The following is a 17,094-nucleotide window of genomic DNA, read 5'->3' as shown; positions in this document are numbered from 1 at the left end:
GGCTCTCGGGGCCTCGCCGGCCTCCGCGGTTCCCTCCCGGACCCGGGTCCTTGCGGCCTCCCTCCCGGAGGAGGTCCTCGGCGGAGCTCCGCAGGCAGCACCGGGAAGGAGTGGGTGTTGGCGTGGCTGCGTCCTCTCGGCAAGAGGAGCTCCCACCCACGCTCGCCCCGGTAGCGAACGTACGCAGCGGCCCGAGGCTGCCTGGGGTGATTTCTCTCAAAGGTGGAGATCCTTCTATTAGAGGCTCATGCTCACAGCTCTTAGGTGCTTTCTTCCTTTTTATGTTGCGCTTGTTTTTATGTCATTATTTTGTCATGGGAATGTCTTCTTCAGAACGAGTGGCAAGTAATGGGTAAAAACAGAACATAAGTAAATGTGCGGTTTAAGAACTGCGGGATGCAGGAGCTCCCGACGAGTTCCGCGCACAAATCCTGGGGCCTGAGGCCTTGAACCCAGCCTCACTCACGGATCCGGCTGGTGGAAACACGGATCATCTGGTCAGCTGCCCAAATGATGTCATTGGTCAGATACCTGATGCTCCGAGAAAGATGGAGAAGGGATAAAAAAATCCATCCTGGCAACTAACCAGCGATGCTGTGGGTTTGCCATTAGAGCGTGTGGGATTGTTTTTCATGTAGTTGATGATCTTGATGCACAGAGCATAAAAGCTATAAACTGGGTCGCTGTGAAATAACTTATTGGGAAGATAACATTTATCTCTCATTTTGAGTTTTCTCTATGTATTTTATTTGGTTCTGACTCAGACAACGTACTGTAAGGTGATACTACTTTAATCATCTTCACATCAATATTTATGGAGTAGCTACAGGTGCCTCTTCCTTTAGTAGGAGTTAATTATACATTTATTGGCCAAGTAAACATCTAATGGTATGTATATATGTTTATACGACAAAAATTTTTAATCGTTTTATGTTTGTTGTCTGTGCCTAACATACCTAGTATTCTTTGAAATTTCTGTATGTATTTAATAGTGCAAAATGATTGTACGTGTAGCCATCGAAACAGTTATGTGCAAGACATTGTTCTAATTACTAGTTATTGTAATTGCCAGAAAAATCATTGTAGTTTTAGATTTAGATGGCCTCTGAGAGATCAGCCAGTCCAAAGTGCAAAAACTGCAAACATGAGCCCGGTGGAAAAACTAGGAAGCCACATTGTTATTAGATTTGTGATTTCATTGCGTGATACATTCTATATTTTTTCTTTATTTTTAGTTTACTATTTTCAGTACTCACTGTGCCTTCTTTAAAATATTATTCTTTTTTTATTTAACAGCAACAAATGAGACGAGTGAAAGACTTAAATATGTCTAACTGGAAAGATTTTTCTCATGGGAACTGGTTTTTGTTATTTAATATCCTTGTTCTTTTTTTTTCATTTTATCTGTTTTTCATTCATCCATTAAGTTTTTTTTTTGTAGTTAGACTTTTCAATCTTCTTGAATGCAGTATCCACCATTAAAAGTCACTTTCTATGTAACTCATTATCATTATTGTTAGTAGTAGCAGTAGAGTTTTGCCATCTTGACTTGTTTGCAAATAACACTTTATATTTTTTAAATCTTTTTGTGTTGATTAGTTTTAGATTAAAAAATATATAAAAACAAAGACTAAACTACCACTAATAGGCAACATTGTATCATTTCTTGCAAGTATTTTTTTAACTAAAATAAAACATTTCCAGTAAAGCTAAAGTTCTTTTTCTACTACTATACCCATTCTCTTCCTGCCCACCTGAATTATGAGTTGCTCATTCATATTTTTCTTTCTTTTTTCCTTGATCAGTCTTGCTGGAAGCTTATCATTTTAGTAGTTTTTTCAAATGAACCAACTTTTAACTTTGTTGCTTTTCTCTAACTGACTTTGATTTTTTCTCTTATTGGCCTGTTTTCTATTTCACTCCTATGCCTGTTTTTTTTTTTTTCATTTTTTCTACTTTGGGTCTAATTTGCTCTTCTTTTTCAAACTTCTTAAGGTTGACGCATAAATAATTTTATACCTTTTTTTTCTTTCATAAAGGCATTTAAAGTTATAAGTTTTCCTCTAAGCATGCTTTAGCTGCATCCCATAAATGTGGATGTTTTCATTATCATTTAGTGAAAATATTTTAAAATTTCTCTGATTTATTGCATTATTTATTTAGATATGTTATTTTATTTCCAATTTGCGAATTTTTTAGATAGAGCATTGTTATTTCTAAATTAGTGATGTTGTGGTCAAAGAACATACTTCATGTTATTTCAGTAATTTTAAATTTATTGAGTCTTTTTTTCTGTCTAGCTTATGATCTAGATGAGTGTTCCCATTACTCTTGGGGGAAAAAAATGGGTTTTGGCCAGAGGTGAGTGTAATGATCTATAAATGTCAATTAGGTCAACTTGGTTCAGAGTGTTGCTCAAACCTTTTATATCTTCACATTTTTTATGTCTCCTGATTTTGTCACTTGAGGGGGAGTGTTAAGTCTCTAATTATGATTGTAGATTTATCTATTTCTCCCTTTAGTTCTGTTCATTTTTTTCTTGTATTTGGTAGCTTTGTCACATACACAGTTAAGATTGCAATCTATTTTTTATAAATTGACCCCTTTATGTTATGAAATAGCATCTTAACTCTGAAAATCTTTACCTGGAATCCTGTTTTCTCTTACATTAATATAAGCTTAATGTTTGCCTCGTATAGCTGTTTCCTTTTAACTTGTCTGTGTATTTATTTTTTAAAGTGTGTTTCTTATAAACCACATACAGTTGATTTGTACTTGTTTAAAATCTTAAACAAGTCTTAAAATCTGCTTTTTAACAGTGTTATTTAATCCATTTATATTTTTGTAATTTTTTCTGTGTTCGGATTAAGTGTATTGGTGTTCCTTTTTTTATTTTTCAATTTACTCTTTGGTCTTCTTTGATATTCTTTTTCTTTTATTTTACCACTTACCCTTTGGTCATCTTTCCTGCCTTCTTTTAGGTGAATTGTTTTTAAAAAAATATTCTATTCTCCTCTCTTTTTAGTTTTGCCTCTTTGTGTTATTTTTTTATTAGTTATGCTAGAGAGTACAATGTACATCTTGAATTTGTCACAGTCTATTTTCAAATATATTCTAGTTCTTCATCAGCAATGTAAGAATATTATAATTTATGCTTCCAATTACTTTCTCACTTTTTATGCTGTTATAATTTACTCCTACATATGCCTTAGATTTTTATTACTTTTAATTTAAAGAATCAATCTTTTAGTGAAATTTAAAGATGCATGTGTATTTGTACGTTAAAATTTTTTCTTTGTATTCGTCAATATATTTACCCTTTTTGGTTTCTCTCATTTCCTGTAGAACTAAGTATCTGTTAACATTTCCCTTCACCTTAAAAAATGTTTAAAATTTTTTCTAGTGCAGGTCTGCTTGGTATAAATTCCTTCAACTTTTCTCTGCTAAAAACTTTATTTTGCTTTCATTTTTGAAGGATATTTCTATTGGATATTGAATTCTTGACCAACTTTTTTTTTCCAGGACTTAAAGATGTAGTTTGCTTGTTTTCTGCCCTCCATTATTTTGTTGAGCAGCTTTCTCCTCTTCTTGTTTTCTGCCAAAGATGAGAGCAGCCATGGGCTTCTTCAGTCCTAAGAAGGGCTAGTTACTTTCTGGATTTTAGTTAACTTTTTTTTGCATCCTCAGCTCTCCGATGGGCTTTAAGAAAACACATAATTTTGTAGATTATCTAGTTTATTCTCATTGTTAGGATGGGAGTGATGTTCTTTTACAACTTTCTGAAGTGGAAACGGAAGCCCAGTACAGTACTGATTTAATTAATATTGCTTTACAAACTATTACTCTTATTTTCCAATTTTTTTCTGGTTATCCTTATATTTGTTTTCCCAATGAATTTTCAACTCATTTTATGTTTTTAAAAATAATTGCAAACCACCTCTTGCTGATGATTTAGATTACATTGAATGCATAGGTTAATTTAGAGAAATGACCTCTTAGAGTTTTTATTTTAGTAGTGTTTTTAGTTTTCTTTGTATAAGTTATTTGGTGTTGAATTTATTTCTAGTAATTGTAATTGGGCTGAATATTTTTTTGCATTTTATTTTCCAACTATATTTCAGAAATTAATAGGAAAACTGCCCACTTTTATATATTAATTTTATAACCAGCTACCTTCTTAAAACATCTTTTTGCTTCTAATAATTTCTCAGTGAATTGTCTTAAGTGTTTCAGGTATACTATGACATTATGTATAAAATGATAATTTAGCTTCCTACATGTTGATTTTAATCCCTCATTTCCTTTCTAAGTCCTACTGTATCATTGAACTCATCTAGAACAATGCTTAATAAAATAATGGTGGCTTCCTTGGTATTGTTCCTCGCTTTAATGGGAATATTTTTGGTATTTTACCATAAGCATTTTGGTGGCATTTGCATGTAAGAGTGTGTGTGGGGGGACGTATGCACCCTATTAAGATAGAAGCCATACATTTATGTTTTATTGAAAGATTTTTTAAAACATCAAGAATAGATGTTAAATTTACTAAATACCTTTTAAGCATGAAAGATGAAGAATTTATCATACATTTCTTGCTAACATTTTAATGGTTTGTCCTAAATTTTTATTTAAAAAAAATGTTAAATCATTTCTTCAATTAAATAAATAAATAAATTTTTAAAAAGATAAAATTATTTTCATCAAATTGTTCTTATTTTTACATTATGTACCTATTAACAGTTATAATTTCTGCTTTGTTATAAACACATTTAGATTTAACCCTTTTCACCATTTCTCCATTTTATAAATTCTTGATTTTTAAATATATTTTAGTTGTATGGATTGTGGCTTCAAATAATTTTTTTGTTGTTTTGGTTTATTTGTTTTATAAGAGTTTGTGAGTGCTGTGTTTCTGATTATTGCCTATCTGAAAGAAGTCTTTCTGGGCACCGATCCTTGCTCAAATACTGTATTTCATTGGTCCTAAGAAGCACCTGTTCATATTTTCACATCTCTGAAATCATTTCTGAAATCTGAACTTTTTGTGTATCTGACAATTTTATGATTTAAAAGCGTAGTTGACTTTGTAGCTCTTTTTCTCATATAGAGGTACATAAAATAATAATGCAACTTTCAAATGATGGTGTCTTCAATTAATGAAATATGATAATTGCAAATTATGACTTTACCAAAAAATAATTTTTTATCTATAAGGTCAGAAAAGATCAGAAAATTTAATAACACAGTGCGTTGGTGAATTGTAGAGAACTAGCACTTTACATTACTGGTGGGAATGAAAATTAGATCTCTGTGGAGGACAACTTCGCAAATGAAAAATATTTAATTTTTTTTTTTTGATTCAGCCATTCTACTTCCAGGAATTTATCTTTTGATTCAGCCATTCTACTTCCAGGAATTTATCTTACAAGTATATTACAAGTATATGTGCATATATATTATTTTATTTTATTTTGTTTTTTGTTATTTTGAACTATATCTTTTTTTTAATTCTTTAATGACAGCATACATGAATATATTTTAAATAATACATATATGTTTATTCATTGCAGCATAGTTTTAAATAAAATTCTGGAAACAATTTAAATATCCATAAATAGTACACCAGTTAAATAAACTATAGTACATCCATACAATGGAATGTTATATATCCATTAAGTTATATTCTAGCTAAGTAGAAAATTCCATGTAATATTCTTTTTCCCTAAGCACTGTAGAGTACTCAATTTAATCCATTATTTAATGTTGCTGAGGAGATGTCTGAGGCCAGCTACACTATTTAATTTGTTAGGTGGCCCTGTTTCTTCTGTCTACATGCTAATAGCATTTTTTATTTATCCTTAAAATTCAGCAGCATTCCGTAATGTATCTTAGTTTTAATCATTCTCTTATTCTGGAACATGATGAGCCCTTTATGTTTTTGAATGTTTTAACCATTTTATATATCTGTCTCTCTCTGTTCAAGAATATTACTTATGTTAGATCTCAATTGTTAGTCTTCCAAATCTATCATCTTTGTTCTGTCTAACCACTTTATTCAAATCCAGCCACCTTTATCTTGTAATTTTCATTCTGAATGATTTCCTGGGCTTGTCATCCATGTTATTAATTTGGTTTTCTGAAGTATCTGTCCTACTAGGAGTGTTTCTAATGTGGTTTCAAGTTCTGTGGAATTTTTTTCTTTATCTTCTGTTTCCTTCAGTTCTTTTTGAAAAATCTGTTTTATGGAATTTTGTTTTATTCATCTGCATACAGAGCAGTTTTTCTTTAAACTTCTATTTTATAAAGTATTCTTCAAATGTATATATTTTTTCTTTCTCATATTATGTTCCTCCTTATTTTCTTAGAGTGCTACTTTTTCATGTTATTTATTCTGTATGTTATTTATTGTTGAAAGGGGTGGATCTATTCTGGCCTCCTCTTTGCCCAAGAATGATATAGTTGAGTCTTCACAACCCCCTTCCATTGGAATAACTACTTTAGGAGAGTAGATACATTAATGGGATCTCTCTTTATTGGCTGCTTGATGACTCAGTTTTCATACGTTGTTTCTAAGCAGTTTCCCACAGCATGTATTAATCATTGGTTTCAGAGGCAGGTCAATTCTGATATATCTCTTATTAGTCTACTTTATTCTGCTGTGCAGAATCAACTACCAGCTTGCTGTTTCTGTTTCTCTAGCCATGTTTTTTCAGGAAAAATAAAAAATATTCTAGCTACTGTAGGTTTTAAGGAGCCCAATACATAGTACCTCTCATCTTTTTTGTCTTCTCCTGAGATTGGAACTAATTCAGGTGTAGTCAAAGGATCTAGGCAGATGGAGATAGAATATCAGCCTTTTTATTGACAGAGCTGTTGGAGGGTATGTATGTATCATCACGATCCTTTCTTCAGCAGTTTTCTTTGCTCGCCTGTGATAGGGAGATAGGCACCAAGTGGAGTGCTATATGCTTCTTCTGTAAATCTGGTGTCTACACCTTTAAGGACTCATGTTTTCAAGTTAGTGATGATTATTAGAATTGTTCTTCAGGACCCATTCAGTTTGATAAAATCAGATCTATTGGATATTAGAGGAAATGTGAGTCAGATTTGGACAGCCTCTTTAAATATGATGCAGATTTCATTGTACCTGACATTTATTCACTGGCATCAGTGCTAAGAGGTGTGGCCATTTTGCACAGGAGTTTCCTTCTCTAGTTTTGGTCATATTTTAGTCAGTAAAGGGAATTATGCAAACATGCACTCATTCCATCTTTCCCAGAAGCTATTAACAGTTTTAATCATTGCCCAACTGACAGATGAACATATTTTTCTTTAATTTATGTATCTTCAGTTACAAAATAGATTAAATAATATTTTTGTGTATTCATTAGACTTTTGAAGTTCTTTTGTAAATTGCCTATTCTTATTTTGTCCTTACTTTTCAATTGGTGACTTTGTATTTTCACTATTTAGTTATGGGTTCTCTCATTTTAAAAAATTAAATTTTCTTCTTACCTTACCCACTTCTTTTTAAAGTTACTTATGGGCCATTTTGTTATATAAATTTAAAATTTGTATGATCTACATAATTTCCATGCCTGGTATTACATTATAGGAGTTTCTGATCCCAGATTTTTAAAACATTCATCTATATTTTCACATGATATTGTTATAAGGTTTTAACATTTAAATTTTAAACCATCTTTACATTGACTAAGAATCAAACACTTTTTTCAAATAGGTGGTTCATTTTCCCAACAATACTTATTGAATAATATATCTCTTTTCTACTGATTTGAAATTCTACATTAATTGTAGTGAGCTTAATGTGACCCCAAAAGATAACAGGTCCTAATTACTGGAATCTGTGAATGTTACTTCATAAAGTGAAGTTTTTGCAGATGCGATTGAGTTAATAATCTTGACATGAGATTATTCCGGATTACCTGGGAGAGTCCTAAATGCCATCATAAATGTCCTTATTTTAGAGACAGGCAGAGGGGGATTAAACACATACACAGAGGAGAAGGTGATATGACGACAGATACAGAGATTGGAGTGACGTTGCGACGAGCTAAGGACTACCAGCAGCCACCAGAAGCTGGAAGAGCAAAAGGCATATTCTCCCCAAGTGCCTCCCAGAGAGTGAAGCCCTGCTTATACCTTGAATTCAGACTTCTGGCCTCAACAATGAGAGAATAAATTTCTCTTGTTTCTTTCTTTCTTTCTTTTTTTTTTTTTACACCTACAGCACCTGGTCTTCCTAGGTGGTCTCCCTTCCACGTACTAACCAGGCCTGACCCTGCTTAGCTTCCAAGATCAGACGGGATTGGGCTTGTTCAGGGTAGCATGGCTGTAGACTTCTCATGTTTTAAGCCACCAAGTCTGTTACAGCAACCATAGGAAATCGATATGCTATATTCTTTTACAATTTTTGGTCTCTCTATGGATTTTTTTTTTCTGTTTCACTGCTCTCTTTTGGTGTCAGTCTTGTTCTGTTTTAATTAGTAAGGTTCATATTCAGATTTATTTCTTGAAATAATTGTTATTTTATTAAAGTTGTACATGGCTTAAAAGTCCAACATTAAAGGATTATAATGTATAAAAGCAGTCCTCCCATTTCTGCCCCAATTCCAGTCTACAGTGGCGCCTACCTTCAAGCCTTCTCTTCCTCTGGTATTTTCTGCCATACTTCTGACTCATGTTTATATGCTGTGTTTTGATTTATTAATTTAAGGCCTTATTTTCTTTCCATATGGTAGATGAGGATTCAGCTCTCCTTCACCACTACTATCTCCATTTGTCCTCCCCCAATATAGGCATGTTATAATTTTTATTAAATCAAGTAAGTGTTTATGGTACTGTGAACTATTATGTATTGACACAACTTTGTCAGTAGTGCCCAATAACCATTCCTCCTTTTTTTGAATATCCTTTCTCTTCATTTTTATTGGACGTAATAATGGCTTTGTTGTTTATTACCTAATTTTCTGAATACCATTGATTTTTTTTCTGATTGCTCAAACATATCAGTTATATTTCCTAGAGATTTTTCTTTCCAGAGTTCTTCATCTTCTGCTTAAATATGGGCTCCATGTTCTGCACAGCTGTCATCTTGGGCCTTCGCTTCCTTGCTCTCCAGGGTTGGACTTTGATCTTCTATTTTGCATTGCTACTCTTGAGAAATCTGCTCTTATTCTGACTCCCAATGCTTTATATGTGACCTTTTTTCTCTCTTAAAACTTTCAGGATCTTTTTATCCCTAATTTTCTGAAAGTTCACAATGATGTATTTTGGAGTAAATCTCTTTTTGTATGGAGATTTGTGTCCTTTAGTTAAGAAAAGTTTCTTCAATTATTACCTCCTTTAGGCAATTTTTAGAATACTCCTTAGTCAACTATTAGAGTTCCTGGAACTGTCTTATATTTTCTTACCTTATTTAAGGTTCTCTTCTCCGAGATTTTTTAAAATTTTTCAACCTTTTTATTAAATTTTTTAAAAATTCAGCTGTCCTATTTTTTTGCCCAAGGGTCTTTTTTATTCTGTTATTTCTTTCTTAGTGGTAATCTGTACCCCCCACCCCCCGCCATAGAATCAGTGTTTTCTCTTTCTGAGAATATTAGTTACAAGGTTGTGCTTTGTTTTCTTTTGCTCCCTATATTGTCCTTGTTTCCTTTTACCTTTATTTTTTTTGTTTTCTTATTTGTTGTTTTAGGTCAGAGGACTCTTTTGATGGAGACTTTCCTCAGATTATCTGGAGATCTTTGAGTCTCCATTTGTATTGAAGAATAAGATTATAACAAAGCTAATTGGAAGTTTTGTATATATGAGTGAGGTTGTTAGCTGGTGAGTTTTGCTCTCATGTGACTAGGCAAAGACATCGTTTTAGAGTACTCAAATGACATACTCCTTTTCTCTGGAGCTTTTAATTTTTCCAGAGAAAAAGAATTTAAAAATTTTTCCAGTCTTTTCTGAGGAATGTGTTTTGTGAATTTTGCTACTCGTGAATAAGGAAGAAGAAAAGAGCTAGATTATTCAATGATTCAGTGTGTCTTAACTTTCATGTAATCTTTTCGTTTTCAGGTCAAGCCCTCTGCTGTGTTGGTGTGCCCAAGTCCAGAGTGTTCCTGGTTTGGTTTCTTCAACTTCCACTGTGTTTCACAGATTAGGGAGGGACCTCAGGGTCCAGCCAGTTGTATACAGACTTCAATGAATCCTCCTTCCACTTCCAGATGGTGAGTCTTTCCGATATTCTGAGCGGTAATAGAAGCGTTTCTCATTAGCATTTCTGGCCCTAAATTTGCAATAAAGTTGGAAATATAATTCTAAAGTTTCATAGGGGATTAGCTTTAATATCGTTTAACATAAGAATTTAGTGTTTGACACTTTAAACTCAAAAACATTTGAAATATAGTTTTCAGCTATTCTTTCAAAAAGAGAAAATATTCTCTTCTCTAGTTCACTTCTTCTTCCCTAATGTATTTATATTTTGAATGGTCTTAACTATTTCATCAACATTTTTCAAATCTTATTTTTATAATAATCTATTTTAAATGTGACCCATATGTTCTTTATGAAATGATACGACTGAAGTGGTATAAGTAAATTATATGCCTATAGTAAACTCTTAAATATGTCAGAAATTCTGAAAAGTAGATAATAATCCTGAACCATATAATTTTTTGGAGAAAAATAAAATCTAACTTTTCTTTTTTCATGTATCCTCCGCTTTATAGACTAAAATTATACTGAATACTAAAATTATAGAATATGTATATAAAATAAATCTTACAGTAACAAGAAATTCAAATGTAGTTTGCAATATAGACTTGTCAATTTTGTTAATGACCTGCCTCTCTTTCATTCTTATAAGTGACACCCTTATTTATTTACCTAATCCTTGGAAACCTGTAGGTTCAAATTAGAAAATTAATACTGTATGTTTAACTTAACTCACTGTAAGATAGGAGACAATTTGAAACATATTTTTCTAACCTTCAAAATGGAAAAGAATGCTACTTTTGGAGTCAAAAGACCTGGATGTGTGCTGAGTATCAGAATGTTCATAATGTTTTTGTATCCATGAGAAATTTCCCTTAATTTTACAGAGCCTCAGCAATCTCCTCTATAAAACTGGAATAATGAAATGTGCCATTTCTTGGAAAGCTACATGCAAAAAATGAAACTAGAGTGCTCTATCACCATGCACCAAAATTAGCTCAAAATAGATCAAAGACTTGAATTTAAGACCTGAAACAATAAATTGCATTGAAGAAAACATGGGTACTAAACTCATGGATGTTGGATTTAGAGAGGATTTTATGAAATTGACCTCAGAGTCAAGGGAAGTAAAAGTAAAAATAAATGAACGGGACTATATCAAACTAAAAAGCTTCTGCTCAGCAGAAGAAACCATCAACAAAACAAAGAGGGAGCCATTCAAATGGGAGAAGATAGTTGCAAACAATGCCTCCGATAAGGGCCTAGTATCCAAAATATACAAAGAACTCATACAACTCAACAATAAAAAAAAAAAAAAAAAAAAAAACAATTAAAAAATGGGCAGAGGACCTGAACAGACACTTTTCCCAAGAAGGTATACAAATGGTGAACAGACATATGAAAAGATGCTCAACTTCACTAGCTATTAGGGAAATGCAAATCAAAACTACAGTGAGATACCACCTTACACCTGTTAGAATGGCTATCATCAATAGGATGAGTAATAGCAAGTGCTAGAGAAGATGTGGGGGAAAAGGAACCCTCATACACTACTGATAGGAATGTAAATTGGTACAGCCACTATGGAAAGTTCCTCAAAAAATTAAGACTAGAATTACTATATGACCCAACAATCCCTCTTCTGGGTATTTACCCAGAAAACTTGAAAATATTTATTTGCAAAGATATAGACACCCTGATGTTCATAGCAGCATTATTCACAGTGGCCAATACATGGAAACACCTAAAAAGTCCTTTGATAGATGATTAGATAAAGAAGCTGTGTTATATAGACAGTGGATACTCGCCATAAGAAAAGATGAAATACTGCCATTTGTAACAACATGGATGAATCTTGAGATAATCATGCTAAGCAAAGTAAGACAAAAAAGTTGAGAACCATATGATTTCACACATATATGGGATATAAAACTAAAAGCAACAAACATGACAAACAGACATATTCTAGATTAGAATATGTACATAACACATTTTACAGGAACATATTCAAATAAAAAGGCACATTAAACACAATGATTATGAGGTGCTAGAAATGAAGAAGGGGTTAAAAAATGAATGCATGTACAAGTAAATGAACAAACATAAGAAAATAAGTCTTATATGGACCAATAATGATATCTTAAAAAAGAAAAATTAAGAAAAATTATTGTCAATTTAGATTTTTATATACAATTCAACTATCATTTATGAATGAAGGCAAAATCGAGTATCATAGATAGCAAGACTAAGAATTTTCTACCCACAGGATTCACTAGAACTATTAAAGAACGGACCTTTGCAAAAGCAAAGAAAGAAAGTATAGGATAAAAGAAATAATGGTGAGCCATCCTTCTTCCTCTTCACATACCATGATCCACCTACCTTTGAAGGTTTGGCGAATTTGTGTAGTCTTGATGCTCACGTAGGAGGAACTATTTAGCTCTCACACTAAGCTATATCCACAAGCTTTGCCACCATCGTAATGAAAATGGTATTTTGGCCTCCAGCTACCACACCTTATTTGTTTCTTGTTGAGACTAATGCAAGGAAAAGTGATAACATTTATCGGGTCTCCTCAAAGACCCCAACATTTCATGTAATGGTGAGAACACTGAGAAATAAAAAGTATGGAATTTGGTATAGTAAAATATGCGGATGGAAAGACTTTTGGTAAGACTAGGAGATAGGCTGTTTATAATGGCATCAATAAACATGATATTTAGGAATAAAACAAAAGATATGCAATACCTCTAATTTAAAAACTCCAGAACACTGCTGAAATTAAAGAATACCTAAATAAATATAGATGCATACTATGTTCATGAATTGAAAGACTCAATATTGTTAAGATGTCAATCCTCCACAAATTGGTCTATAGATTCAATGCCATCCCAGTCTAAATCCCAGAAATCTACAACTCAATAGTAAAAAAGACAACCCAATTTAATAATTGGCAAAAGACAAACAGTTAACAATGGAAGATATACAAATGGTCAATTAGCACATGAAAAAGTAATCATCATCAGTGATCAGGAAAATACCCATTAAAGTCAACAGGAAATGACACGGCCCAATGACTGGAGTGGATAAAACTAAAAACATTGCCAACATTAAATGTTAATGAGGGGGTGGAACAATTAAAACTCTCATACATTGCTAATTGGAATATAAATAACAATTTCTTATAAAGTTAAGTATACATCAGTCCTTTGACAGAGAAAATCCATTTCTAGGTTTTTATCCAAGAAAAATAAACACATTTGTCCACAAAAAGACTTGGGTAGGCATGTTCATTTATTTACAATAGTCAAAAATGAAAACATACCGTTACATTCATACAATAGATTACTATTCAGTAATAAAGAACAAACTAGAGAAGTAAAAACTAAGGTGAAAAAAATCAGAAGTTTATTACTTTTAGTAGGCCAGGCATTGGCTGAAAAGAGATACAAAGGAACTTTCTGGGGAGTTTGAAATGTTCTGTACCATAATATCCATTTGTCAAAAGTATACCGCTAAAAATTGTACACTTTAATGTACGAAAATATTACCAAAAAGAACCATGTAATGATGATGATGGAGTGAGGTGGTAGGGAATAGGTGAACGTATAAATGATACAGAAACAGCAGAACATTGAAAATTGAGCTATCATTTTATTGTCTGTATATGTTAAACTATAATTTTTAAAATTTTTAAGAAAAAATTGTCCTATATTTACCCAGATCCAAATTACTGTTGTAATTTCCCTGGAGCCTGAAGAATTTGTTAGCATTTCTGAAAGTCCCCTGGCCATGACTTCTCTGTTCTTTATCTGAAAATGTCTTTATTTACTTTTATTTTAAAGGACAGTTTCAATAGATAGAATTATGTATTGATAGTTTTTTTTCTTTAGTTTAACATCTTAAATATGTCCTTCCATTGTAATCTGGCTTTTATTTTTTTGAGAACTTGCTTGTCATTTGTATTTTTGTTCACCTGTAATATGCGATTTTTCTTGGCTTTCAAGATGGATTTTTCTCTTTATCTTTAGATTTAAGCATTTTGTCCCTAGTGTGTCTATTTGTGTTTTTCTTTGGACTTATCAATGTATAAGTTGTCATTTACAAAATTTGGAATGTTTTATTCAGATATTTTTCTGTCCCATTAGAAAACATACTTAGCAGTGCCCTCAGTCCAAAAACCATAACTGTGCAAATCTCACCTTTTGCAGATTTATCCACCCAGCCACTGTCTTCCCCTTGCCAGGGATTGTGTATTCTCTGCAGGTAGCATAGCTTCCACAAAGAAAAAGGAAGACAGTTTATTGCTCTGAAATCCAATCAGATAAGTTACTCTTTCTCCTCCTCAAAGGAGATAGGGAGTGGAGAGAGGCCAGAAGAGTGCTGTTTGAGCTATGTCAGGATGGAAGTCAAAGCAGGGAAGAGATATTCACTTCTGATACTTCCTAGAATTTTGTTCTCTTAACCGATTGGGCCTAAGCCTGCTGTCAGCTTAGTAGAAGAGATCAGCAGTTTGCCATACAAGTAGACTGACTCTCATGCTAATAACAATCTGGAGGGAGGGGGAACTAATCAAAAAACAGTCAAGAGCAATCAAAAGCTGAGATAAATTGAGGGGAAGTTTTCCCTCAAGACGGTCAGAACAGTATAATGCTGTGTGTTCTGTATAATACTGTATAATGCATTATAACAGTATAATGATGTTTTAGGTGGATACCAAATATGTAGTTGGATATAGTTTCTTGTTTTTATGATTTGAGGTTCTTTGTGTTTAAGAGGAATTTTGCATTTATCGTACGAAATAATATAATTGTTTTTATTCTGTTATCTTAATTTATACAGTTTATTATGTTGCCTTATTCTTATTTTCCCACCCTGCTTTTTGCTTTTGCTAGTTTTTCTTGCTCTCTTATTTTGCCCCTAATGATTTATAAATTAGACATCCTGTTTTTACTTAATTAGTAATTACTTCAAAATAAAGTGAACCCCTGTTTCTTTTACTAACATTAAGAATATGTTAGTCTCTGTTGATGCCACTGGAAATGAGGAATGAGTCACATACTTTGTACCTCCCTTTGTTCCTACCTCCCACCATTTACTGGAATAATTTGAGCTTTTAACACTATTATTATTTCTTTTTTTACTGTCATTAAGGAACACTGTTCACATGTATGTTTTTATACAGCCATGTTAACCATGTTAAGAACAATGACTTTGACATTAATTTTTAAGCGTATAGGTTACAGTTTCCATCTCTCTTTCATAACAGATCTTTCCTATACCTAAGATCTTTATTTTTGTTTGTTTATTGGATACTAAAGTATTTTTTCAAGTGATTTTTAAAGAGTATGTATCTGAATCTTTGTATATCTGAGGATATTTATTAAATGTGTATTTTTCTGACATAAGTTATAACTACAAGAAGTTTTCCTAAGGAAATGATAGTAGTACGCCAAGATGTGTTTACAGGTTCATTTTATAGTATTATTACAAAAGCAAAAATTAGAAATTAATAAATATCTATAAAATAGAAACTGGTCAGATAAAATAGAATTATTTTCAGCCATTATTGCAAAATCATAGCAGTTTTATCCCCTTTGTCACTAACTGAAATTAAATATCATTAATCTTTTTGCCTATACTTGTGAAGTTATAATTATAAATTTAGATCATACAAAGCAAACATTACCATGTTTAGCTGTTAACATTAATATTCTATTAGCATCTTTTTAGTTTTTAGATTAGATTAAATATTGGCTAAATAGATATTTATTATTGAAAATATATTTTTTAATAACTTTAATTTTTATCTGTTTCTTGTAGTCATTCCATGGATTCCTATGGGCAACCCAAACCAGAGGATAACCAGTCAGTAGTCAGCAGAATGCAAAAGAAATACTGGAAAACTAAACAGGTCTTTATCAAAGCAACAGGAAAAAAGGAGGATGAGCACGTGGTGGCATCTGATGCTGAACTAGATGCTAAACTTGAGGTAAATTTTAGGATTCTATGTATTGCATATAACAGGTTATTATTCGGGACTACAGCTGGGACTGCAACAAGCTTCACACTGAAGAACTTATTGGAATAAATGCCAATTTGATAATAGAATGTTTAATTGTATCCATCTGTTAGATCTTCTGTACAGGAGGTCACAATTCTCACAAACTGAAAATTGACAGAACTGGTGTTTATAAATTAAGCAGTTTCTCTGGCACAAGTATTATGGTTTTTAAACTATATGTTAATGAATTAATTATATTTTTAATTAGGACTATAAACTCATTATATATCATGTCATAGTATTTTTACTACTTTTATGTGAAGTCTTATACATCACTGAAATAAATTAATTGAAATCAAATAATGAGGATTTTATAAGTTAGAGTTTTAATTATTAAGGGATAGAGTTACTGAAGTATTTTATAATACATATTTTGGCTCTGTTTTTCATTTAAAATAAAAGGATGATTACCATGAAACAACTTTAAACCTATAAGTATTTTCATACTTTTAAGTAATTAAGCTAATTAGAGGAAAGCTCTTATGTATATTAATGAAAAGTCTGGGTTTTTAAATGCAGATTTACTAATTCCGTGTACATATACTAATTCAAGATAACTTTTACAAATATTTCCAAGTAGAGATTCTGTTGTGCTTGGAATATAATCATTTGCTGGGATTCTTAAAAATGAAGGTCTAATTAAATAGGTCTTAATCTACTAAGTATTTTCATTCTTAGTAAGTAAGCTTATGTTATTGCCATAACAGTTATGGAAATAAATAACAAATTAACAAGCATTTACTATTTCTGTTGAAAAGTAATCCTCTTAGGATTCAATGACAAATGTGGAAAAAATAAAGAGACTTTAG

The 17,094-nt window shown here is 32.1% G+C and overlaps 1 protein-coding gene and 1 pseudogene across 4 annotated transcripts in view; one reads left to right on the top strand and one right to left on the bottom strand.

The window, feature by feature from the left end:
- The first annotated feature begins 6 nt into the window (after positions 1-6).
- The window catches only part of ICA1L (islet cell autoantigen 1 like), a 71,418-nt gene continuing 54,330 nt past the window's right edge, over positions 7-17,094 (top strand). Inside the window, exons 1-3 of one of the 4 annotated variants that reach the window (XM_006921367.3) lie at positions 7-222; positions 10,084-10,235; positions 16,045-16,213. In XM_006921367.3, coding sequence (XP_006921429.1) covers positions 10,210-10,235; positions 16,045-16,213 — 195 coding nt within the window. In that variant the 5' untranslated portion in view covers positions 7-222; positions 10,084-10,209. Of the gene's footprint in view, positions 265-9,826; positions 9,847-10,083; positions 10,236-16,044; positions 16,214-17,094 lie in introns of those variants that run through there. The other 3 variants (XM_025039542.1, XM_025039543.1, XM_015596423.2) reach the window with 3 other exon arrangements.
- LOC112470413 lies at positions 8,243-8,361 on the bottom strand (annotated as a pseudogene).

This window comes from Pteropus alecto, unplaced genomic scaffold (genome assembly GCF_000325575.1).
Source record: "Pteropus alecto unplaced genomic scaffold, ASM32557v1 scaffold3, whole genome shotgun sequence".
NCBI classification, from domain to species: domain Eukaryota; kingdom Metazoa; phylum Chordata; class Mammalia; order Chiroptera; family Pteropodidae; genus Pteropus; species Pteropus alecto.
Note: the sequence above shows the minus strand (reverse complement) of the source record. Positions and strands in the feature narration are given on the sequence as shown.